At 41.6% G+C, this 26,717-nt stretch overlaps 1 protein-coding gene across 1 annotated transcript; it reads right to left on the bottom strand.

Moving 5' to 3' along the window:
• On the bottom strand, nucleotides 1,387-2,358 carry LOC102169661 (olfactory receptor 7A17-like). Its single transcript, XM_005701334.3, has one exon. It carries the CDS (start codon nucleotides 2,353-2,355, stop codon nucleotides 1,387-1,389), a length of 969 nt encoding a protein of 322 aa, XP_005701391.2. The 5' UTR covers nucleotides 2,356-2,358.

The raw sequence follows: 26,717 nt of genomic DNA, 5'->3' as shown, positions 1-26,717 counted from the left end.
CATGAAGTGATGGAACCAGATGCCTCGATCTTAGTTTTTTTTGATGTTGAGTTTTAAGTCAACTTTTCCACTCTCCTCTTTCACCTTCATCAAGAGACTCTTTTGCTTCTCTTCAATTTCTGCTATTAGGGTGGTGTCACTACATATTGTCAGCTGTATGACACAGCTACTAGAGAAGCATTCAAGTCACCCCCACCAATGAAGTTGCCCCTTTAGAAAGCCTGAGTAAATAGATGACTGAGTACATGAGTGAACCTGCTTTTTTTCTGATCATGCCCTTATTCCACCTTATGTTTTAAATTCACCAATAATGAGTGAACTAGCAGACTTCTAGCCACCCTACCCACAAAACCCAATACAGGCAGAGCTCCCAGTCGGTGCTCTCTTTTTCTCTCTACCTAAGACCTAAATGATGGCATGCTATGTACCCTCCAGCATTGGTGATTACAAACTTTGTGGATTTTTTTTAAGTTTCCCAATAGATATTGCCTAGAAGCATCTTTCAATCATAATAAATACCACAAGGACCTCTCCAGTAACAGCATAGACTTGGTCAGGAAGATGTCTGTGTTTTCTTGAAATAAGTAATACAAGCCAGGTGAGTGCCTCAGACATGCCTAGCCAATAGTATCACTATCAGTAGGCTGGGACTTAAATGGGTTAATGTTCAAATCTACATGGTGAAGAACAGAAGTTAAAGTGGCAATAGAAAAATAATGGATTGAGGTAAAATCTGTAGATTCATATTTTCCTCTACAATGAAATAACATAAATGGCTTTAGTTGCCAAGTCTACTTTGTTTTCCCCATGTAAGTAATACACTCATACAGAAAACAAAAGTAAAATCACTTGGTATGATATGTGTCATTGAGAAGAAATAATTTTTAAGGAATGGACTTCCCTAGTGGATCAGTGATAAATAATCCATCAGTCAACACAAGAGATGCATGTTCAGTCCCTAGTCTGGAAAGATGCCCTGGGAAAGGAAATGACAACCCATTTCTCAGTATTCTTGCCTGGGAAATCCCATGGACAGAGGAGGCTGGCAGGCTACATACCATGAGGTTGCAGAGTCAGATACAACTGAGTGACTAAACAATAACAATTTTTACATAATCCAATTTGACCCAGGTAAGATACTGAAATCTTCAAATGTTCTTGGTCCAAAATTGAGAAAAAACTTTGTGAATGCATAAATATGAAAAAAGGGAAAACTGTCTATGTATCAGACAGATCTGAAACTTAATAAAGTGAGTGACAAATTGTGTAGAGGAGTTAAATTCAAAGAAATGAAAACTCCAGGTTATAAATAGGAGTAGCAAGTTCTACTTTAGCAATCTGATTAAGGAAAAGCAATTTCTGCCTCTGTGGCTTTGAGTCCTATAGTCATGGGTACTTCTTCAGCCCCAGGACAATTGGCCCATATAGAACTGCCATCCCAATGATTCTTCTCAGAGCCCTCCTTATGTCTTTGTTCCTCAGACTGTAGATGAAGGGGTTCAGCATGGGTGTGACCACAGTGTACATCACCGAGGCTGTAGCACTTGACTGCGAGCTGTGGGTAGTACCAGAGCTAAGATACACTCCTAAGGCTGTACAGTAAAATAAGGAGACAACTGAGAGGTGAGATGCACAGGAAGAAAATGCTTTATACTTCCCCTGAGCAGATGAGATTCTTCGTATGGAGGAAGCTATCTTAGAGTAAGAATAGAGGATACCAGTGAGGGAAACACTGCCTAGCAGCATAGTTGCAAAATACAGCACAATGTTATTAAGAAAGGTGTCAGAACAGGCAAGTTGGACCACTTGAGTAATCTCACAGAAAAAGTGGGGGATTTCCAAGTCTGTACAGAAGGACAGCCACAACACCATTAAGCTTTGTAACAAGGAATTCAGGACACTCATCATCCAGGACATCAGAGCCAGCAGTCCACAGACCCTGGGATTCATGATGATTGTGTAGTGCAGAGGATGACAGATGGCCACGAAGCGGTCATAGGCCATCACGGTCAGGAGGAAGATTTCCACTGTGGCAAAGAGCATGAAAAAGTGTATCTGGGTGATGCAGCCTTCGTAGGTTATTACTTTGTTCTCTGCCTGTATATTCTTCAGCATCTTTGGGATGGTGGTGGAAGTGAAGCAGACATCTACAAAGGAGAGGTTGGAGAGAAAGAAGTACATGGGGGTGTGGAGGTGGGGGTCTGAGCTGACAGCCAGAATGATGAGCAGGTTTCCAATCACAGTGATCAGGTACATGGAGAGGAAAAGTCCAAATATGAGGGGCTGAAGTTCTATTTTCTTTGATAATCCCAAAAGAAGAAATTCTGAAATTTGTGTTTCATTCCCTGGTTCCATGTGGTGAATTTGACAGGCAGAAAAGACAAAATACTATGGCTAATTTTCTCAGAGATTGGCACTGCAGACACAGTTGAAATTCTACGATTTACATTTTGCACTCAAAAATCCATATCCATAATTTTTGTATGGAATTTCCATTTCGAAGGATCCCGGTGCCATCTGAGAATAGGAATGCCTGTTCCACATTGTTTTCCCTCTAGTAGTTATGTACTCTACACTGTTAGTGAGAAATTCAGAATGCCTCGAATATAGTAAAGGTGTTTTGGTTTACTTTGTTCAGCTCTGTGTGTGTTTGTCGGCATATGATACATGCGTATTTTTTGCTTAAATGTGCATGCATGCTGCATCACATGTAAAACATATGCTGTCGCACAGAGTAGGACATGACTGAAGCTACTTAGCAGCAGCAGCAGCAGCAGCTCTAGGGTATAGTCCAAAATGTTTCTAATCAATTGAAGTAATTGAGGAATAGTTTGTTTTTTGTTTGTTTGTTTTTTAAAAGACAAATTCCTGCTGAGGGAAAAGCAATATGAATAAAGAGTTCAGCAGAAGAGACAGGTTGCAGAGAGAACAGCAGCAAGGTGTTCAGACTCAAGGGACCACAGCTTCTTCCTCCATTAAAATGTGAGAAACAGATGGGCGGGACCTCACCTTCTTTGTTCACTCTGTGGTTTCATCAGTGTATGCATATACAAAGAAACACATTTTTAGAAAATGAAATTTATAAAATAAAAAGAATAGCACTGGAAATAAAACCTGTTTAAATTATAGTGCATTGGAAACAAGTTGGCTAAACAAAACTGACTAAAAATTGAGATGAAATTATGAAAGAAAAATATAAAATAACCATGGTCACACTAATACTGGTTTTGTATATAAATGAAATGGACAAATGAATGAAATATAATAAAAAAATATCAGTATGGGGAACAGTGGGCTTTCCTATAATGGCTCAGACGTTAAAGATTCTGCCTGCATTGCAGAAGACTCAGGTTCAATCCCTGGCTTGGAAGATCCCCTGGAGAAGGAAATGGCAACCCACTCCAGTATTCTTGCCTGGAGAATTTCATGTACAGAGGAGCCTGGTGGGCTACAGTCCACGGGGCTTCAAAGAATTGGACATGGCTGAGTGACTAACACACACACACACACACACACAGGGGAAGCAGTAACTAAAATTATAATTTCAGTCAGTACAAATATATATGTATTTAAACATCCTTATGAGAAATACATGTGATCTTTGTTGAATGTAAAAGAATATGTTCCACAAGATGGCAGCACTTGATTAATATTTTAAAAAAAGATCTACTGAAGATAAAAGGTAGCAGTAAGGAAAAATAAGTGAATAACAAGCAATGGAAATATATACATTACCGTATGTAAAATAGATCGCCAGTGGGTATTTGTTGTATGGTGCAGGGAATCTACAGCTGGTGCTCTGTGACAACCTAGAGGGTTGTGATGGGGTGGGAGGTGGGAGGGAGGTTCAAGAGAGAGAGGACATATGTATACCTATGTATACCTATGACTGATTCGTGTTGTTGTATGGCAGAACCCAGCACAATATTGTAAAGCAATTATCCTTCAACTAAAAATAAAAAAGAGAATAAAAGTAAAAAAAAAAAAAAAAGAAGAAATTAATCTAAAGTTTTTTTTTTTTTTTTTACCACTGCAAATGTAGAACTTTCTATGTTTAAAGAGCAGTGGGAGGAAAGACAAAATATGACTAACTGATAGATTTGATCACTCACAATTTATGAACACTCACACAACCCAACAAATATATTACACATACATATAAGGATTAAATGGAAATTAGCAAAGTCTTTCAAAAATTATAATTGTTCAAAAGAATGGATAAAACATAAAAAAGAGACTGGAATAGGGAATTCAGACCAGGGAACTGGTTGCAGCTTATAGCAGTTTTGGGTGAAATGGGGAGGGAAAGAGTGGGGAGAGAGAAGTTGCATGCATTTCTATTTTAGCAAGAAGATTCCTCAAGGTATTTAAAATACATTTCATTCTCCCCTTCTTCTGCAGGCTAGAATACAGTTCCTGGGCTTTTATCTCACAGCTTAAGATGAAATAAATTATAAAGGAAATTATACAGCAAAAAAAGAAGGAAAAAAAAAAAAAGAAAGCAATAGAAAAAATAACAGCACTCAAGTACCAGCATGTAAAACAAAGAACATGCAGAAACAGTTTTCAGTACAGAAAATAAACAGCTCAAAAATTCCCCTCTATATTCAGTCTCCAAGTACTGAAATAATTGTGAAGTAAGGCCCTTTACCGTATGACTGTTTGCATATTAACTGTAATATTTCATTCTTTTTAGTGGCTGAGGAATATGTCATTGTATATATGTACTATATCTTCTTTATCTATTCATCTGTTGATGGACACCTAGGTTGCTTCCATGTCCTGCCTATTGTAAATAGAGCTGTTATGAACACTGCAGTACATGTGTCATTTTCCATTATGATTTTCTCAAGGTATATGTCCAATTGGGATTGCTGGGTTAAATGGGAGGCTTGGGAGGGAGGGGATGCATGGATAATTATGGCTGATTTGCATTGTTGTATGGCAGAAAACACAACATTGTAAAAATTACACAAAAAACCCCCAAAACATAAAAGAGATACAGTTAAATGCAATATTTTCAACTGAATACTCTGTGTGAGAGAAGATTCTATGAGAAGTGTATTTCAAGGACTGTAGTTACAAGGCAGGAGCTAAGTCCATTGATCTGGATCTTCCTAATGAATATAGAGCCTTCTCAAATACCTTATCTTAAATATTAAAAGTAAATTAATAAAATGTCATCACTTCACTGCAGATCTCTCCACGTCTGCTAGTCTATTTTCCTACTTCCCTAAACTGCAAATCTCTTGGAAATTATAAAATTTTACTGACAACACTATGCCTCCCTTCTTGAGTCTTATTCAACTAAATTTTCATTCCCAAACTTAACTGGCAACAGTAAACCTTGAATTGATGAATCCAATAGATACTTCTCTATTTAACATTATAAATAAATTGATTATAAATTAGTCAATCAAGCAAATAAACATGGAGATCTCTCAGCTCTGGTTCAGCTGTTTGGGTTTTCAGGTGACTTCAGGTAAATGTTCTTGGGTTTCATTCCCTCTGACTTTCTCCAGCAGTGTCTATGGACCTCTTAGACTCACCTGGAGCGGAAGTCTGAGATGAAGGTCTCTGTGTGGAAGCCGGTGCCTCCCTGGATGGTGGGGACTGAAGCTCTATCTCCAGATGAGAAAGAAGAAAGGAGTGAAGCATGGGTTCCTGAGACAGACTTAGGAATTCAAGTGCAAAAACCATACCTTCTCCAGCTTAAGGCTGAACATGCTCAGATACTGTAGCTGTGGTGATATTTACAGCTCTGTATGTTAACTGTATCAGCTCACTACATCTGCTCATTAATATATTTTCCACTGTTACTCCAAGCTCTGAGCGTATTTCCCCAAGGGAACTTGTTTGAATAAAACTGGAAAAATTTCCTGCTGATTTGTGTTCTCAAGAGACCAAGTTAAAAGTGAGGCAAATCCAGTTCTTTTTACTACTCCATGAACTCTTCTGGCTTTCAGAGGTCTAACATTTGAACTTTCCACAACCCTGAGTCCAAGTTTTCTCCAAATCTAAGACTGAGAACCTCTCTGGACTAGTTCACTTGGGTCTCAAAAATATTGACTTGTGATGTGAACACAGTTCCTGATACCATCAGAAACTATTTATTCTTCAATAACTTGATGAGCTGTGTTCCTTTGCTTTAAAACCATGGGTAAAATAAACTTTGGCTTTATAATGCTTTGACCCATCAATTAGGAGTTTCATGCTTTTACTATAATAGAAGTGAAGAGCTGGCATTTAGTCCCTTATTTTTAAAATTTTTGGTAATTATATGAGATAAATTTAGATCATTTAATACACTGTGGACTGGCGTTAGAATCTTATAGATATTGTCTCATTTATTTCTTGCAAAAGTCCATCTTATGAAGACTCTGCAATTATGATCCTCCTTCTTAATTTTTGGCATTAGGTGATTGATCCAAAGTCACGAACTGAGTAAGGTGTGTGCTTTGATTAGAACACAAGATATTTCTAGCTCTCTTGTTCTCCTCTTCTCCAGGTCCTGTTGGTAAATTAAAAGATTCTCAGGATTCTGTCTTACTAATCTATTATGATCCAGGAAATGTTTTCCTTTGTGGCATTTTCGCATATCTAGAGTTGCACTATTATAATCATTGATTGAACACAAAACTATATATCTGATCAACTGCTTCAAGTCACCTGCTTTGTTTAGTCACTAAATCGCATCTAACTCTTTGTGACCCCATGGACTGTACCCATCAGGCTCTTCTGTCTGTGGGATTCTCCAGGGAAGAATACTGGAATGGTTTGCCATTTCCTTCTCCAAGGGACCTTCCCAAGCTGAGCCAGTGATCAATTCAACATCTCTTGCATTTCCAGGTGGATTCTTTAACCACTGAGCCACCTGGGAAGCTGCTTCCCTGATATCTCAGTGGTTAAATAATCCACTTGCAATGCAGTAGACCCCAGTTTGATTCCTGGGTCGGGACGATCCACTGCAGAGGGGATAGGCTAACCACTCCAGTGTTCTTGGGCTTCCCTTGTGGCTCACCTGGTAAAGAATCCACCTGCAATGTGGGAGACCTGGATTTGATCCTTGAGTTGGGAAGAGCCCAAGGAATAGGGAAAGGCTACCCACTCCAGTATTCTGGCCTTGAGAACTGCATGAACTATATAGTCCATGGGGTAAACTTACTAGTTTACAAACAATTGGAAGACAAATTAAAATTGCTTGCTTAGATGACTAAGGCTTTACTGTTTGTGAGGTTTGTCTGAGGGATTATTCCTAGCAGTTTCAGATTTAAAACTGCCCCCTTTTCCATAGGTTTCAGGTCTTGCCGAATGAGCTAATTAGGTTCAGTCTCAGGTCCCTATGGAGTGTACCTATGTTATTGAGTCCGATCTCACTCTACTTGCTGCCAATAAATCTGAGAGAGGAGATGTTGAGACCAAGAAGATGACAGATTAATGTCTCAAAATTACCATTTTATGGGAGCTGGATGCCAGGTTTTGTTTTTATAGAATAAAGATGGTGGGGGAGGTGAGGAAGCAAAGTAAAAAGTCCAATAATCTTGAAAATATCTCCTAAAATGGTGATCCTTAGAAGGGGATAAGTTAATTTCTTCTTTCCTCTAGCCATCCACAGGTGAACAGAGTCCTGAACAAAGACACTTTGAGTTAATATCCAGGCAAAGGGGCGGGTTCCTTGAGGCAGGCCATTGTGTATAAATAGTATCCTTTTAGTGAACAAAAGCAAAGGGAAGCAAATGTTAAAGTAAAGGATCTGACCTAAAGTCAGAATTGGCTCTTCCCTGCAATATTTACATTCTGGCTTTTAGAGATTTGCAAGAGAAAGGAAAGTGGTTTTTAGTTCTTCAAAGAACATGTCTGTCAGCTAAAAGATTATTTTTTAGTGACAAGATTTTGAACTAAACAGAATTTTATGTGTTGCATGTTCTGGAACTTTAGAGTTTAATTTATCATGTAACATTTATCATGTTAGGTAGTTAGAACAGGAAAAGGGAGTCCAAAATGGTGGTGGCTAAAATACAAAGAAGGGAAAAGCCCATGAAAATAGAACAAAGGAAGGTCTGAGGACCAGAGTGAAGACCTCAGGTAAAATAAACAGCCCTCCTGGCTAGCCCAACTTACATAGGGCAGGCTCAGTGGGGAGGAGACAAATGTATAAAAGGAGGAAGCCTAGAAGGATTGGGACCTCTCTTCTCTCAGTCTTTTGGGTCTGCCCGCCCTCACTCCTCGAGGGTGTACTACCCTTTGTTCTTCCTAATAAAACTAAGCTCTAACACTGGTCTGTCCTTTGCTTCAATTTTTTGCCGCAGCAAGACAGAAGTGAGGAAATTACACACTCCCCCTACGTCTATGGTGCTGTTTCTTGGTTTTAATCTGGCTGAAACAACCTTGGCTCCATCCCCGTGAGGCAGAAGCCAAGCACAGTAGAAGCCCAACTCCATGAAAGCTCATGCAGTGGAAGCTGAACGTGAAGAAAACCCAGCACAGTGAAAGTGACAAGGAGCCCCACGTACTGGAAACCAGAACAGCCAAAGCAAACTCAGCAGAAAGCTCATGTGGCTCAGTCTCAGATTCCAGAACACCTCCAATTGGGGTAAGAAGGCATCACCCCTATGGCTGGAAGAACATATGGCTAAAAATCTTAATTCCTTTACAATTTCTTGTTTCTTGTTTCCTCCAACCCCCTGCAAAAAGGTGAGCAGCAGTGGGTGCCCCAGGGTGTCCTGAAGGCTCCACTATCTGTGGTGCCCTAGTAGCTATTGCCCAAGCAGGTGGGAGTTCTTCTGTCCTTAATCTTCTTTGTGCCAAGAATCAGGCCAATGAAAACTATGAGCACAGGTCAGGTATTTAGTAGGTTTTCCAGCATGTTATGAAAGGGACTCCTTGGCACATTTTCCACAATGCTTTTTCCTCCTGTCCTTCAGCGTCTCTCTCCCAGGACTTGAGCCCTGCCAAAACCCATGTCACCTGGCTTCAGAACCTAATGAAGCTCAGGCTCTGATATCTCATTGCAAAAATTCAGTGAGAGACTCAGCGATAGGTAAGAGGTGGATTTGTTTGGATTCAGAGAAAAGGACACTCCACAGGGTGTGGGCCATCACAGAGGAGAGTGAGGTGGCCATGGAATGTGGTGTGGTTAGTTTTTGTGAGCTGAGTGATTTCATATGCTAATGAGTGTGAGGATCATTGCAACAATTGGGGAACCACCCACTCCTCAGTCTTTTGACAGTGCCTTGGAACTGTCATGGCACCTCTGGGTGTATCGTTTAGCTTGCGGATTGGGGTCAAGGTTTAGTTGAATGTGACTTGTCATCTTGGACCCATTTGATTTTAATCAGTTTATGTTATGCTCTTGGGGTATGTAATTTTTTCAGAAGTTGTCCCCTGTCCCCTTCCCTCGGGTTTCATGCTCTTTTCCTGAGCCCCATCTGGGCCCACAAAGTTGCCTCTACAATCTTCTGAAGGGACAACCAGATAATAGCTGGCCCCTGGGAGGGAAATACTGTATAATATCCAATCCCTCTAGATATTCAGGCTTTCATCTGTCATGTTTTCTGCAACATGTGCAACAATAGCATTTCTCAGTGGACCCACTAGGGTAGGTGACAGACACACAATGCCTGCTAGAAGTACATCAGTTGGCATCCCTTCAAGGACAATTGGGCTTCCAAGGATAATGTTTGCCACTTTGAGAGTTAGCCATGCAGGCCGTTTGGGCCCAAACCCTTACCACACTTCAAAAGTTACAAACATATCCCCGGATCAAATCTCCACTCCCCTTTTATGGAATATCTGGTTTGTTGCCTCTTATCAATTTGTTCTTAAGCCACTTACTAACTCCTACAGCCAGGACCCTGCCCCCTTGCAGGCAACATTGCTTCACCTCACTTATTATTAAAATACTCTTAATGCCTCTAACAGGACCAGATAACCCACTCCTTTGTCATTACATCTGCTATTACCTAAAGTGGGTCTATGACTATGGAATGTTTACCATTGGAAACACCCTAAACCGCTCTTATGGAGGACTAGGGGAGGAAATCAATGACTTACATTCCCTCAGAACAATAAGAGGATAAGGCGTATGGCTGTTTTACCAGGTTCCCAGTCTCAGGGCACAGGCTTGGATTGCTTTACATCATGGTATCTATTCCCATCCATGGTGGAAAAACTGACAATGAGTTAAGATTACAACCCCTTAATTCCTCCCAGCACTGGTCACACTGGAGACCTTGGGGATGCCCAACTCCAGCCTAGGGTTCCAGAAGGTCGACCTGCCTCGACCTGTTTAGGGATCTGGTCCTCGGAAGTTTGTCATGCCTCAACCTGCTTGGGGATCCACCAGTCCAGGGGGCCTAGGAGGTTGATATCCTTTGATCTGCCCAGAGACCCAATTCTCAGGATGCTGGCATGCCTCGACCTGTCTGGGGATTTGATCAGCAGGAGGCTGTCATGCCTCAACCTGCCTGGGGCTCTGTACCCTGACTGGGGAAACCTGGCTCTCAGAATCCAACAGTACTGGGTAGGATAAGCTTCATAAAGACCCACCCCTAAGGAAGTCCACTCATGGAAATAGAAGGAAGCTTATTAGCTGTGGGACTATGCTCAGTCTCAGCAATAACTCAGGAGCCCAGCGAGAACCCCATTGCTTTTCTGGAAAGGCTAAAAGAGGCCCTCCGAAAGTTTGCCAATCTGGACTTAGACTCTTATGAGGGACAGGTGATTTTTAAAGGACAAATTCCTGTTCCAATGTGCATCAGACATCAGGATAAAGTTACAACAGCTACAGCAGCAAGGCCCTGTTGCCTCTTTAGATGAGATGGTCCAGACAGCCACCAATACATTTTATAACAGAGAACAGGAGAGGAGGCCAAGGCCCAGGAAAGGGAGAAAAGGAAAGAGACAAGGCATGCCCAGATGCTGGCCGCTCTCCAGGGAAGTGCTAGGGCAAACCCCGAGTCTTTAAAGGACAAGGCATGAGGCAAATGCCTAATCTGTAGACAAGTGGGACATTGGCAAAGAGTGTCCAAACCATGACAAGTCTCCTAAAATGGCTTGCTACAAATGCCATCAACTGGGACACTGGGTGGCACTCTGCCCTCAGGATCCAAGAGCCTTGAGGTCAAGTGCCAAGCCTTCCCTCATGATAGTTCAACAGAACTGAAGTGGCCCACTCCAGCCAGCCTGCCTGTCACAGATAATCATCACGCGGCTGAAGCCAAGGGTGTAAATGGATGTGGCAGGTAGGTCCAAGAATTTCTTGGTTGACACAGGGGCTACCTACTCTGTCCTGACCTCCTGCTCCAGAGCCTTCTCCCCCTAAACCTATACCATTTTGGGTACTACAGGAAAAACAATTAACAAAAAGACTCACCTGAGCACTTTGTTCCTGGGATGGGCCAATATTTTCCCACCAGTTTCTGGTGGTCCCGAGTGTCCTACTCCCTTATTGCAAAGACATTGCTCCCTGCCTTCGAAATTTTGCAGCTATTGCAGCCCTGATAGAAGATGCTTTTAAACTCTCTCCTGGGGGCAAACTAACTATTTTTACCAGCCATCAAGTGAAACAGCTCCTGAATGGTAGAAGCCATTTATGAATGTCAGATCAAAGGAGCCTCAGATATCAAGCAGTGCTGATAGAAAATCCAGACCTGACTATATCCCCTTATGAGGTTCTTGTGAGGTGACTCAGCCACCCTCCTGCCTACCCCTGAGGGCTCTCTCCCTTTTCATTCTTGCCTAGAAACCTTGGGCCACTGCAAAAAAAAAAAAAAAAAAAAAGGGATTTTCAGAAGATCCTCTGATGAATCTGAGGAAATCGGGCACACTGATCGAAGCAGCTTTGTCTTGGATGGAAAAAGAAGAGCTAGATAAGCAGTAGTCTCCAATTTTGAGACCATAGAGGCTAAACCTTTGCCAGCAGCTACTTCAATCCAATTAGCTGAGCTTATAGTCCTGACTTGAGCTTTAAAGCTGGGAAAAGGAAAAAGAGTAGCCATTTACACCGACTCCAAGTATTCCTTTCTGGTTCTACATGCACATGCTGCTATTTGGAAAAAAAGAGACCACTTGACCACATGAGGGACACCAATCAAATATGGTGATCAAATCCTTGGGCAGTTCATTTGCGCACTGAGGCTTCAGTCTCCCTTTGTAAAGGACATCAAAAAGGGAGCACAGAAGTGGATGAGGGAACTGAAAGGTTGTTGCTGAACCATGAAAAGACATTGGGATTCTTGGCCTCTGGAGGAGAAGAAGTCAATCCGGGGCCAGAGACAAGGCTTGATCACTCAGAGCTTTTGTGTAATAAAGTTTTATTAAATTATAAAGCAGATAGAGAAAGCTTCTGACATAAGCATCAGAAAGGGGCAGAAAGAGTACCCCCTGCTAATCTTCAGCTGGATGTTATATAGTCACTAGCAGTTTGTTAATGAAAGGAAGGAATGTCTTAAAATTCAGAATGGCACCAGGCCCCTCATCCATAAGATATATTTTGGGATAATCCTTGCACCAAACGAGGCATCCTGGGCCACAAAACGATTGACTTGAATCTTGTAGAAAGGAAGATTACCACACAAATAGTTTTGTTTACATAGATTAGGGGAACAATGTCTAGCATACTGGTTTGTCAAGTTGGTTCTGAGCCATTAGGCAGAATCAACTTGAAGACAGATTTTGGGGTAAATGCATAGTATATTAACATAGCTTAAGACAAACATTTCCATAAGAAAAATGCATTGGTTTAACTCAAGGTTTGACAATAGTTAACTTCAGGTGAAACCAGGTATCATTATGCCAACACAGTATTTTAAGAGAAACCTCCTTTTAAATTTGTATAGAGAAGGGGGAAAAAAAAGTCACTAGTTTGTTTCCTCCTGCCACTTTAGAGAGATAAAAATGTCTGACACTTGCAGCCTATTTCCTCTGTTTGGAGACCCCTGGCCTTCCTGCCTGTTATCCTCTCATTCCCCCTTTTCTTTTAGGAAAATTATGTTGCCTAGGAAAAAGGGGCATCGTTCTCATTCTGTAACTGCTTCTGAGCCGACAAGGGGTGTTGTCCCTTAATTGGTGAGGCAACATATTCTCCTAACCTTCATACTGAAGATTTCTGATCCAGGGGTTCCAAGTAGTAGTTGGAAGAAGCTGCAGCAGTAACAGGAGTTTGAGCAATCATTTGTAACTTAAAAGCTTTCATGCGACTAGAAACAAATCCAGTTACACAGTTATAGATGCAGGGAGCAAACAGCAAAAACAAAACAATCAGAATTGTTGTAATTAGGATAGTTTTCTACCATGCGGAACTAGTTAACATCTCCCAAAGGGAGGCAATTGAGACTTCAGGAGCATCCATAGCCCCAATCATCTTGTTCATGTGTTTAGTAAAATGAGTAATATTAGTGCTCATATCAGGTATATATGTACAGCATTGGGTATGAATAATGGCACCAGTTCCTCCTTGTGCAGATGTCAGAATATCTAAAGCCAATCTGTTTTGTAAAACCACCTTTCTAGTTTGTGCTTGTTCAGCATTAAGAGCTGAAATAGCTTTCTGAGAATCTTGTAATGCCTGTTGAATAAAATTAGCCAAAGCATCCACTCATAGCATAACAACTGTAGCTCCCAAAGAGGGGACAAACACTGCAGCCAAATAATCATACCAGTGAAATACAGACCTTGCCCACTGAGTTTTAAGGTGGGGTAAATTAGCAGGCTTTTCTGGAAGCTCTGAAAATATAAAGCCATGAGTAAAGGCTAGACCTAGGGTGCATCTCCCTATCCAACAGGGGGAAGTCATGCCCATAGGTAAGAGCTACGTATCCAATAAGTCCCGTTTGGAGCAAGCCAGCATGACTGAGATAGCCAGTCCCAATTAGTGCCTGGCCAGACAAAGGGAGAACCTGAACTGGGGTTGGAAACCACGGGAATGATTATATTGCATATTTCCTGAGGCAAAAATCCCAATTTTTTCCAATCATTGTAATTAAGTTGGCTAACTTTTGGGGATGGCTCTGTTTGTTCCCAGCACATAGGGGCAGTAGATATTAGACCTCTTTTTTCAGGAGTTAGCCATATAACCTCATCCCATATTTGATAAACATCAGGTAAAAAACCATTGGATCTAGACCTATTTGCCTTATGTGTAGCAAAAATAGTCATTAAACAGAGACAATGTATAATCAAAATTAAAAGTCACGTATGTCCGTTGCACCGGTCCATTTTAGGGTTGGTAGATGTCATCAGATGAAAAGAGGAATCATATATGATTGCTGTTGGAGGTATTCGCAGACTTGGAGAAAGTCTTTTCCTTGAAGTGGAGACGTCCATCATGGGAAGCCTTCCACTGATGAAGAGGGGAGCACCCCGAAGACCCAGCAGTTAGTCTGATTGTGGAATGCAGCGTAGGAGTGAGTCCAGGACAGGAAGGCATTGTCTTAAGGATCAAACGGCACACTCAGGATTTTTGGAGTCAGTAGAAGTAGGCTCACATAGATTATCAGGCCCATCTGAAAAGTCCAAATCAGAGCATAGAAACTAAAGACATAAAATGAAGTCACTTAGTTCTGGTCAGTGTGCCACCTCTTAACTCGAGTGTAATGTACTGATGAATCAGTTCACTTTGACAGCTGTGGGAGAAGAAAGAATAACCTGGTAAGGGCCTTCCCAGAGGGGCTCGAGGGATGGGCCCCCAGACCCCAGTGTTTTTATGAGGACCTCAGTTCCTGGCTCAAATAGAGGCTTGCTTGACTCAGAGGTGGGGTCAGGAGTCATCTCCCGGAGTTCTGTTAATACCTGTTGAAAAGCTGAGAGCTGAGTTATATAACTAGTTAATTCCAAGGCTTCAGGGTCTATAACAATGTCTGTGTGTAAGAAAGGCCTTCCATAAATACATTCAAAGGGGGACAGTCCCTCCTTTTTTGGGGTAGTTTGAGCCTTCATTAAAGCTATGGGTAGGACTTTAATCCAATTGTCCTGTGTCTCTTGAGTCAATTTGTGCAGATGTCTTTTGATAATGTCATTAGCTTTTTCAACCTTTCTGAGGACTGAGGTCTCCAGGAACAGTGTAAGTGATATTCTATTACTAGAGCTTTAGATACCCCCTGAGTTACAGCAGCTTTAAAGGCAGAACCATTGTCACTCTGAAGGCTCCGTGGCAGCCCAAACCTGGGGATAATTTCATGGATTAAAATCTTTATAACTTCCTTAGCCTGTTCACTACAGGGAAAAGCCTCAATCCATCCAGTAAAAGTATCCACCCAAACTTGTAAGCAAGAATACCCATTAGCTTTTGGCATATGAGTAAAATCAATTTCCCAGTCCTCGCCAGGATACTTCCCACTTCGTTGTAATCCAGACTTTGCTAGCTTTTCAGCCTTTGGGTCATTTTTCTGACAAACCTCACAACTTTTGATAATGTTCTTTAAAGTTTTCATTACATTTTTGCCTTCAAACAAACGAGAAGCCATCTGGTAAGTACTCTCTGCAGCCAAATGAAAACTCTGGTGTAAACTCTTAAGAATTTTCCACTAAGCATTTTCAGGAATTATTAATCGCCCATCCTCAGACTGTAACCATCCTTTATCAGTAATCTTTGCTCCTCTTTTCTCATATCTTTCTAATTCTTCCTCAGTATATTGTGGTTTTTCCTGTTCCACAGGACCTGTCCAGATCAAAGGTGTCTGCAGTGAAGGGGTTTCATAGTAAAGTATCACTTTTCTGGCTTGACAGTCAGCCAACTGCTTACCTTCAGCTACTTTCCTCCTATTCCTGCTGTGTCCTTTGCAATGCATAACAGCTACTTCCTTAGAACAATATATAACAGTTTAAAGTCTCTCGATCTCTCTGAAATGCTTAAGAGGTTCTCTTGTTGCTGTTTTAAACTTTCTTTCCATATTGCAGCATGGGCATGTAAAGTCAAATAAGCATACTTAGAATCAGTGTAGATATTCACCCGCTGCCCTTTGCTTAACTCTAGAGCTTGGGTCAGAGCCACAAGCTCCGCTAACTGAGCACTGGTTCCCAGGGGGAGAGATTTTGCTTCTAAAACCTGTTCAGCAGTCACCACGTCCTAACCTGCTTTACACTTTCCATCCCGAACAAAAGAACTGCCATCTGTAAATATTTCCAAGTCAGGATTGTCTAATGGGGTATCTATTAGATCTTCCCAAGCTGCATAATTTAAAGTTAGAAATTGGGAACAATCGTGATCAGGTGTTTCATTTTCCTTCTCAGGAAGGAAAGTGGCAGGATTTAAATTTCCACAAACTTTAAGCTTAGTTACTGGTCCTTCTAACAACAATGACTGATATTTAAGAAGCCTACTGTCTGTCATCCAAATATTAACCTTAGAATTTAAGATTCCACTCACATCATGAGAAATCAACATAGTAAGGTTTCATCCATTTCCAATTCCAAAGAAAGGCAATGCCAAAGAATGCTCAAACTACCGCACAATTGCACTCATCTCACATGCTAGTAAAGTAATGCTCAAAATTCTCCAAATCAGACTTCAGCAGTATGTGAACCATGAGCTCCCTGATGTTCAAGCTGGTTTTAGAAAAGGCAGAGGAAGCAGAGATCAAATTGCCAACATCTGCTGAATCATGGAAAAAGCAAGAGAGTTCCAGAAAAACATCTATTTCTGCTTTATTGACTATGCCAAAGCCTTTGACTGTGTGGATCACAATAAACTGTGGAAAATTCTGGAAGAGATGGGCATACCAGACCACCAAACCTGCCTCTTGGGAAATCTGTATGCAGGTCAGGAAGCAACACTTAGAACTGGACATGGAACAACAGACTGGTTCCAAATAGGAAAAGGAGTACATCAAGGCTGTATCTTGTCACCCTGCTTATTTAACTTCTATGCAGAGTACATCATGAGAAACGCTGGACTGGAAGAAACACAAGCTGGAATCAAGGTTTCCGGGAGAAATATCAATAACCTCAGATATGCAGATGACACCACCCTTATGGCAGAAAGTGAAGAGGAACTAAAAAGTCTCTTGATGAAAGTGAAAGAGGAGAGTGAAAAAGTTGGCTTAAAGCTCAACATTCAGAAAACGAAGATCATGGCATCTGGTCCCATCACTTCATGGCAAATAGATGGGGAAACAGTAGAAACAGTGTCAGACTTTATTTTTTGGGGCTCCAAAATGACTGCAGATGGTGACTGCAGCCATGAAATTAAAAGACGCTTACTCCTTGGAAGAAAAGTTATGACCAACCTAGATAGCATATTCAAAAGCAGAGACATTACTTTGCCGACTAAGGTCCGTCTAGTCAAGGCTATGGTTTTCCTGTGGTCATGTATGGATGTGAGAGTTGGACGGTGAAGAAGGCTGAGCACCGGAGAATTGATGCGTTTTAACTGTGGTGTTGGAGAAGACTCTTGAGAGTCCCTTGGACTGCAAGGAGATCCAACCAGTCCATTCTGAAGGAGATCAGCCCTGGGATTTCTTTGGAAGGAATGATGCTAAAGCTGAAGCTCCAGTACTTTGGCCACCTCATGTGAAGAGTTGACTCATTGGAAAAGACTCTGATGCTGGGAGGGATTGGGGGCAGGAGGAGAAGGGGACGACAGAGGATGAGATGGCTGGATGGCATCACTGACTTGATGGACGTGAGTCTGAGTGAGCTCCGGGAGATGGTGATGGACAGGGAGGCCTGGCGTGCTGTGATTCATAGGGTCACAAAGAGTCAGACACGACTGAGCGACTGAACTGAACTGAACTGAACTGAACTGAACTGAAGGTTTCATCCATTAATTATTTTTAAAGCTTCAGGTGCTAATAAAGCCACTGCCCCAATTAATCTTAGGCAGTGGGGCCACCCGCATGAAATTACATCTAATTCTCTGCTTAGATAAGCAATAGGTTGTTGGTGAGGCCCTCTGGGTTGTGTCAAAACTCCCAAGGCCATACCTTTTCTTTCAGTGACAAACAAATTAAATCCTGACCCTGTGGGTAAGCTCAGAGCTGGAGCTTGCAGGAGAGCAGTCTGAAGAACCTTAAAAGCCTTTTGAATATCTGGAGACCAAACCAGTTTGTCAGTTTGGGCCTGCTGAGTTTCAGCTATAAGTTTATATAAAGGCTGGGCAAGTTCCCCATAACCCGGAATCCAAATGCGACAGTAGCCTGTGATTCCCCAAAATCCTCTCAGTTGTCTTAAAGTCATAGGTAGGGGGTGATTTAGTACAGGTTTAATTCTCTCGGAGCTTATGGCACTAGTCCCTTCTGATATGATTAAGCCCAGATATCTAACAGATTGTTGACAAAGCTGAGCCTTTTCTTTTGATGCTTTAAAAAAAATTTTTTTTATTTTAAATGGAGGCTAGTTACTTTACAATATTGTGTTGGTTTTGCCATACATTGACATGAATCCACCACGGGTGTACACGTGTTCCCCATCCTAAACCCCCCTCCCACCTCCCTAACCATCCCATCCCTCTGGGTCATCCCAGTGCACCAGAACTGAGCATCCTGTACCATGTATCAAACCTGGACTGGCAATCTGTTTCACATATGATAATATACAGGTTTCAATGCCATTCTCCCAAATCACCCCATCCTCGCCCTCTCCCACAGAGTCCAAAAGACTGTTCTATATATCTGTGTCTCTTTTGCAGTCTCACATACAGGGTTATCGTTTCCATCTTTCTAAATTCCATATATATGCGTTAGTATACTGTATTGGTGTTCTTTCTGGCATACTTCACTCTGTATAACAGGCTCCAGTTTCATCCACCTCATTAAAACTGACTCAAATGTATTCTTTTTAATGGCTGAGTAATACTCCATTGTGTATGTACTACAGCTTTCTAATCCATTCGTCTGCTGATGGACATCAGCAGGTTGCTTCCATGTCCTGGCTATTATAAACAGTGCTGTGATGAACATTGGGGTGCACGTGTCTCTTTCAATTCTGGTTTCCTCGGTGTGTATGCCCAGCAGTGGGATTGCTGGGTCATAAGGCAGTACTGGTTCTAGTTTTTTAAGGAATCTCCACACTGTTCTCCATAGTGGCTGTACTAGTTTGCATTCCCACCAACAGTGTAAGAGGGTTCCCTTTTCTCCACACCCTCACCAGCATTTATTGCTTGTAGACTTTTGGATCTCAGCCATTCTGACTGGTGTGAAATGGTACCTCATTGTGGTTTTGATTTGCATTTCTCTGATAATGAGTGATGTTGAGCACCTTTTCATGTGTTTGTTAGCCATCTGTATGTCTTCTTTGGAGAAATGTCTGTTTAGTTCTTTGGCCCATTTTTTGATTGCGTCGTTTATTTTTCTGGAGTTGAGCTGCATGCGTTGCTTGTACATTTTTGAGATTAGTTGTTTGTCAGTTGCTTCATTTGCTATTATTTCTCCCATTCTGAAGGCTGTCTTTTCACCTTGCTTATAGTTTCCTTTGTTGTGCAGAAGCTTTTAAGTTTAATTAGGTCCCATTTGTTTATTTTTGCTTTTAATTCCAATATTCTTGGAGGTGGGTCACAGAGGATCCTGCTGTGATTTATGTCTGAGAGTGTTTTGCCTATGTTCTCCTCTAGGAGTTGTATAGTTTCTGGTCTTACATTTAGATCTTTAATCCATTTTGAGTTTATTTTTGTGTATGGTGTTAGAAAGTGTTCTAGTTCCATTCTTTTACAAGTGGTTGACCAGTTTTCCCAGCACCACTTGTTAAAAAGATTGTCTTTTCTCCATTGTATATTCTTGCCTCCTTTGTCAAAGATAAGATGTCCATAGGTGCATGGATTTATCTCTGGGCTTTCTATTTTGTTCCATTGACCTATATTTCTGTGATTTATGTTGGAGAGTGTTTGCCTATGTTCTCCTCTAGGAGTTTTATAGTTTCTGGTCTTACATTTAGATCTTTAATCCATTTTGAGTTTATTTTTGTGTATGGTGTTAGAAAGTGTTCTAGTTTCATTCTTTTACAAGTGGTTGATCAGTTTTCCCAGCACCGTTTGTAAAAGGGACTACCTTTTCTCCATTGTATATTCTTGCCTCCTTTGTCAAAGATAAGGTGTCCATAAGTGCATGGATTTATCTTTGGGCTTTCTATTTTGTTCCATTGATCTATGTTTCTGTCTTTGTGCCAGTACCGTACTGTCTCAATGACTGTAGCTTTCTAGTAGAGCCTAAAGTCAGACAGGTTGATTCCTTCAGTTCCATTTTTCTTTTTTAAGATTGTTTTGGCTATTTGAGGATTTTTGTATTTCTGTACAAATTGTGAAATTATTTTGTCTAGCTCTGTAAAAAATACCATTGGTAGCTTGATAGAGATTGCATTGAATCCATATATTGCTTTGGGTAGTGTACTCATTTTCACTATATCGATTCTTCCGATGCATGAACACGATATATTTCTCCATCTACTAGTGTCTTCTTTGATTTCTTTCACCAGTGTTTTATACTTTTCTATATATACATCTTTTGTTTCTTTCAGTTCAGTTCAGTCGCTCAGTCATGTCCCACTGTTTGCGACTCCATGAACTGCAGCAAGCCAGGCCTCCCTGTCCATCACCAACTCCTAAGTTCACTCAAACTCACATCCATTGAGTTGGTGATGCCAACCAGCCATCTCATGCTCTGTCACTTCCTTCTGTCACCATGCTCTGTCACCACCTCCTGCCCCCAATCCCTCCCAGCATCAGAGTCTTTTCCAATGAGTCAACTCTTCGCATGAGGTGGCCAAAGTACTGGAGTTTCAGCTTTAGCATCATTCCTTCCAAAGAACATCCAGGACAGATCTCTTTAGAATGGACTGGTTGGATCTCCTTGCAGTGCAAGGGACTCTCAAGAGTCTTCTCCAACACCACAGTTCAAAAGCATCAATTCTTTGGCACTCAGCTTTCTTCACAGTTCAATTCTCACATCTATACATGACCACAGGAAAAATCATAGCCTTGACTAGACGGACCTTAGTCGGCAAAGTAATGTCTCTGCTTTTGAATATGCTATCTAGGTTGGTCATAACTTTTCTTCCAAGGAGTAAGCGTCTTTTAATTTCATGGCTGCAGTCACCATCTGCAGTGATTTTGGAGCCCCCCAAAATAAAGTCTAACACTGTTTCCACTGTTTCTCCATCTCTTTGCCATGAAGTGATGGAACCAGATACCTTGATCTTAGTTTTCTGAATGTTGAGCTTTAAGCCAACTTTTTCACTCTCCTCTTTCACTTTATCAAGAAGCTTTTTAGCTCCTCTTCACTTTCTGCCATAAGGGTGGTGTCATCTGCATATCTGAGGTTATTGATATTTCTCCCAGCAATCTTGATTCCAGCTTGTGCTTCTTCCAGTCCAGAGTTTCTCATGATGTACTCTGCATAGAATCTAAATAAGCAGGCTGACAAGATACAGCCTTGATGTACTCCTTTTCCTATTTGGAACCAGTCTGTTGTTCCATGTCCAGTTCTAAGTGTTGCTTCCTGACCTGCATACAGATTTCTCAAGAGGCCAGTCAGGTGGTCTGGTATGCCCATCTCTCTCAGTATTTTCCACACTTCATTGTGATCCACATAGTCAAAGGCTTTGGCATAGTCAATAAAGCAGAAATAGATGTTTTTCTGGAACTCTCATGCTTTTCTGATGATCCAGCAAATGTTGGCAATTTGACCTCTGGTTCCTCTGCCTTGACTAAAACCGGCTTGAACATCTGGAAGCTCACCGTTCACGTATTGCTAAAGCCTGACTTAGAGAATTTTGAGCAGTACTTTACTAGCGTGTGATGAGTGCAATTGTGTGGTAGTTTGAGCATCCTTTGCATTGCCTTTCTTTGGGATTGGAATGAATATTGACCTTTTCCAGTCCTGTGGCCACTGCTGAGTTTTCCAAATTTGCTGGCATATTGAGTGCAGCACTTTCACAGCATCATCTTTCAGGATTTGAGATAGCTCAACTGGAATTCCATCACCTCCACTAGCTTTGTTTGTAGTGATGCTTTCTAAGGCCCACTTGACTTCACATTCCAGGATGTCTGGTTCTAGGTGAGTGATCACACCATCGTGATTATCTAGGTTGTGAATATCTTTTTTGTACGGTTCTTCTGTGTATTCTTGCCACCTCTTCTTAATATCTTCTGCTTCTGTTAGGTCCATACCATTTCTGTCCTTTATTGAGCCCATCTTTGCATGAAATGTTCCCTTGGTATCTCTAATTTTCTTGAAGAGATCTCTCGTCTTTCCCATTCTGTTGTTTTCTTCTATTTCTTTGCATTGATCACTGAGGAAGGCTTTCTTATCTCTCCTTGTTTTTCTCTAGAACTCTGCATTCAGATGCTTATATTTTTTTCTTTTCTCCTTTTCTTTTCACTTCTCTTCTTTTCACAGCTATTTCTAAGGCCTCCTCAGACAGCCATTTTGCTTTTTTCCATTTCTTTTCCATAGGAATATTCTTGATCCCTGTCTCCTGTACAATATCACGAACCTCCGTCCATAATTAATCAGGCACTCTATCTATCAGCTCTAGTCCCTTAAATCTATTTCTCACTTCCACTGTATAATCATAAGGGATTTGATTTAGGTCATACCTGAATGGCCTACTGGTTTTCCCCACTTTCTTCAATTTAAGTCTGAATTTGGCAATAAGGAGTTCATGATCTGAGCCACAGTCAGCTCCTGGTCTTGTTTTTGCTGACTGTATAGAGTTTCTCCATCTTTGGCTGCAAAGAATACAATCAATCTGATTTTGGTGTTGACCATCTGGTGATGTCCATGTGTAGAGTCTTCTCTTGTGTTGTTGGAAGAGTGTGTTTGCTATGACCAGTGCATTTTCTTGGCAAAACTCTATTAGTCTTTGCCCTGCTTCATTCCATATTCCAAGGCCAAATGTTCCTGTTACTCCAGGTGTTTCTTGACTTCCTACTTTTGCATTCCAGTGCCCTATAATGAAAAGGATATCTTTTTCGGGTATTAGTTCTAAAAGGTCTTGTAAGTCTTTATGGAACTGTTCAACTTCACTTCTTCAGCATTATGAGTTGGGGCATAGACTTGGATTACCATCATATTGAATGGTTTGCCTTGGAAACGAACAGAGATCATTCTGTCAGTTTTGAGATTGCATCCAAGTACTGCATTTCAGACTCTTTTGTTGACCGTGATGGCTACTCCATTTCTTCTAAGGGATTCCTGCCTGCAGTAGTAGATATAATGGTCATCTGAGTTAAATTCACCCATTCCAGTCCATTTTAGTTTGCTGATTCCTAGAATGTCGACATTCACTCTTGCCATCTCCTGTGTGACCACTTCCAATTTGCCTTGATTCATGGACCTGATATTCCAGATTTCTATGCAGTGTTGCTCTTTACAGCATTGGACCTTATTTCTATCACCAGTAAGATCCACAACTGGACATTGTTACACCCATTTTAATTGCTTATGGTGGATATCTGGAGCTGACTGAGTGAGAAATCTATCCTTTAAGATCACTTTTCCCTCTTCACTTTCAGGGTCAATCTCAGTGAATCTGTGAAGAGCTTCTCTCAGTCTATCTAGGAATTTAGCCAGAGCTTCCTTCTTCTCCTGTTCCATGTTTGCCAATTTGTCATAAAGGCTTAGCACATGCTTGCCTGAGTCCTTCAAGAATACATCTGACAAAATGACTCTGATCCCATTTTCCTTTAGCTGTGTTGTAGTCCCAGTCTGGTTCTGTAATTGGGACCACCTGAATCCCAGTGACGAGGCAGTTATCTCGTCCTCCTTCTTCCCTGCTGATTCATTACCAAGCCATTCATCTCCATAAGGAACCACTTTTTTGAAAACTCAACTTTTTGATCGGGAGTCAGCGTTTGTCCCAGGATATACATCACATCCTTACAAGTATGGTCATAAAGCAGAGTAACACCTTTAAAAGCTCTAATATATTTTTCTGGGTCTTCTAATTAGTCTCCCAGATCCTCTTTGATTCTTTGTATTTCTTGATAAGAAAATGGCTTATTAACTCTCATAGACTGATTATTTCTCCCGGTGGGTGCTTCATGAAGAGGCAACAGCTTGGGCTGTTCTCAGCCTCTCTGGCTGCTCTGCACATATGATCCCAGGGATAGATTTGAGAAACCTGTTTTTCTTTCTCTCTTTGTCTCCTGTCCTCCATCTCATTTCTTACTTCAATGGTCTGAGTCTCTACTGAAACCACAGTAGTCTGAGATCGTACTGAGACAGTTGTTTGGACCCTACTTGGGCAGTTTGAATTTCAGTTTGGGTTTCCACAGAGACCAAGGCAATCCTTCTTGGGTGGGTTCTCTGACTTTCAGTTTGCTTAGTTGGGAGCCCCAGGTACAGGGGCGAAGTAGGAGGACAGGAGGGAGCCGAAGGTGTCACACCCAAATCTATACCATTAGGACACAAGTCTGGCATATTTTGCAGAGAGAAAAAGGGCAACAGATATGTTACTTCTACCCGTTTCCCTTGTTTTCTACAGAACTGGCCTAATTGTAAAACAGTATTATACTTAAGAGACCCTCCAACTGGCCACCATTTGCCTTCCTCCAGTGGGTACTGTGGCCATGCAGTATCACATAGGAAGACCAGGTGTGTCTTCTTTAAGCCCTGGGGATCAAATCTATCCCAGTTTTTCAGGATACAGTTCAAAGGAGTGAGGCTGGAATTGTTAGCTTCCATCTGTAAGATAGAATAAAAGCAACCAGCGCCATCTTTCTACTGGAGGCGTCCCTCCCTGCTCTAGATGTGGGTGTAGACAGACTTTACACCAAAGATTTTCTTTCCTGGTTGGACTTAGTCTGTCCCTTACAGATGCAGGCATTATATTCGTTCCTCCCTGTTCTACCACCAAGACTGGGTGGGGATGTAGACCTGATGGCATCCTTGACTGGCATGCAGCTCCTCATCATTAAAACCTTGCTTGCCTCTGGTGCCAACCGGGGTGCAATCAGAGTAACCTTCCAAAATGCCTCCCAGGCTAAGACCACTGGGGGAAACATTCATCACCTGAGTGCTTGTGCACGACCCTGAGTATATTCCTGACCAAAATAAGACCGATACGAACTGAGATGTTCCTTTCAAGCATCACCACACCAGTATAAGAGCCTCCTCTGGTCCACTAAGAGCCAGCATTACCAAAGGGAAAAAACCTCATTGCCTTCCCAATCTGAGACTCAGAGTTGCTCTTGGAGCTAGAGCTCCATCTAGCTTCCGAACTTTTGATTCCTAGTGAGGCTAGGCACTTCCTGACTACCAATCCAAGTTTGGGACCTAAGTAAAAGTACACAGTAACAAAATAGAAGTCCCCTGAAAGTCTATGATTTGATAGATTAGGTTAGTACTTCTAATTCCCAAGGAATTATGAAATGGTCAAAGAGACCGAAAAGTTTGACTGAGAAAGGAGGGTTCAGTCCACACGCTTTGCCCATTTCTGGTCGGTCCCCCAAAGGAGACATTGGGTGCCTCTTGGCAGTGGCAGGTCGGTATAACCCCCCGACAGGTTTCTGCCATAAGCTGTATGAGGTCACTGTGGAACCGCAGAGAAGGGCTCCTCACTTGCTTCATGCAGCGCGTTTTATTCATTCACACAAGCACACTGTAGTTAGTAAAGTACATCAGAAAACGTGTTCCCTAGGAGAACAAAGAACTAGAGCTCCAAACATCCTTACCTTGTCCTGAAGAATCCTGGATGAGCCCCCAAGATGACAGGTTGTTGCTGAACCACACAAAGATGCTGGGATTCTTGACCTCTGGAGGAGAAGAATTCAATCTGGGGCCAGAGACGAGGCTTGATTGCTCAGAGCTTTTGTGTAATAAAGCTTTATTAAAGTATAAAGGAGATAGAGAAAGCTTCTGACATAGGCATCAGAAGGGGGCAGAAAGAGTACCCCCTGCTAGTCTTCAGCTGGATGTTATATAGTCACTAGCATTCTGTTAATAAAAGAAAGGAATGTCTTAAAACTCAGAATGGCACCAGGCCCCTCACCCATAAGATGCATTTTGGGATAATCTTGACATCAGACGAGTCATTCCAGGCCATAAAATGATTGACCTGAATCTTGTAGAAAGGCAGATTACAATACAAATAGTTTCGTTTACAAAGATTAGGGGAACAATATCTGAGTATAACATATTTGTTTGTCAAGTCGTTTCTGAGCCATTAGGCGAAAGGAACCGACTTGAAGACAGATTTTGGGGTAAATGCATAGTACATTAACATAGCTTAAGACAAACATTTCCGTAAGAAAAATTCATTAGTTAACTCAAGGTTTGAGAATAATTAACTTCAGGTGAAACCAGGTGTCATTATAGCAACACAATATTTTAAGAGAATCCTCCTTTTAAATTTGTACAGAGAAGGGGGAAAAAAAAATATATCACTAGTTTGTTTCCTCCTGCCGCTTAAGAGAGATAAAAATATCTGACACTTGCTGCCTATTTCCTCCGTTTGGAGACCCCTGGCCTTCCTGCCTGCTACCCTCTTAGAACCTAGCAGCTGATCAGAGAGCTAAGAGAGCAGCAGTATAGAACAATGACGTAATAGGGGTTGCCACCTTAGTTCCACTGACTAATTTGCCAGAAACTCCTTCATATACTGAAGGTGAGATTCTTAAAACTAAGAGTGAGGGCTTTCAAGAAGATCATATGGGATGGTTCCATAAGGAGGGGCTCCTTTTTCTGCCTGGGAACCTCCAATGGAAGTTGGTTAACTCCTTACATGCCACACTTATTTGGGGAAAATACCTCCAAAGATAACTAGAAAGTTCCTTCAGAGGAATGGGT

Source organism: Capra hircus, chromosome 7 (genome assembly GCF_001704415.2).
Source record: "Capra hircus breed San Clemente chromosome 7, ASM170441v1, whole genome shotgun sequence".
In the NCBI taxonomy this organism is placed as follows: Eukaryota; Metazoa; Chordata; class Mammalia; order Artiodactyla; family Bovidae; genus Capra; species Capra hircus.
This window is presented reverse-complemented; position numbering and strand designations above follow the sequence as displayed.

Coding starts and splice junctions, on each gene's coding strand:
- LOC102169661 (XM_005701334.3), bottom strand. CDS start 2,355: ATGGAACCAGGGAATGAAACACAAATTTCAGAATTTCTTCTTTTGGGA.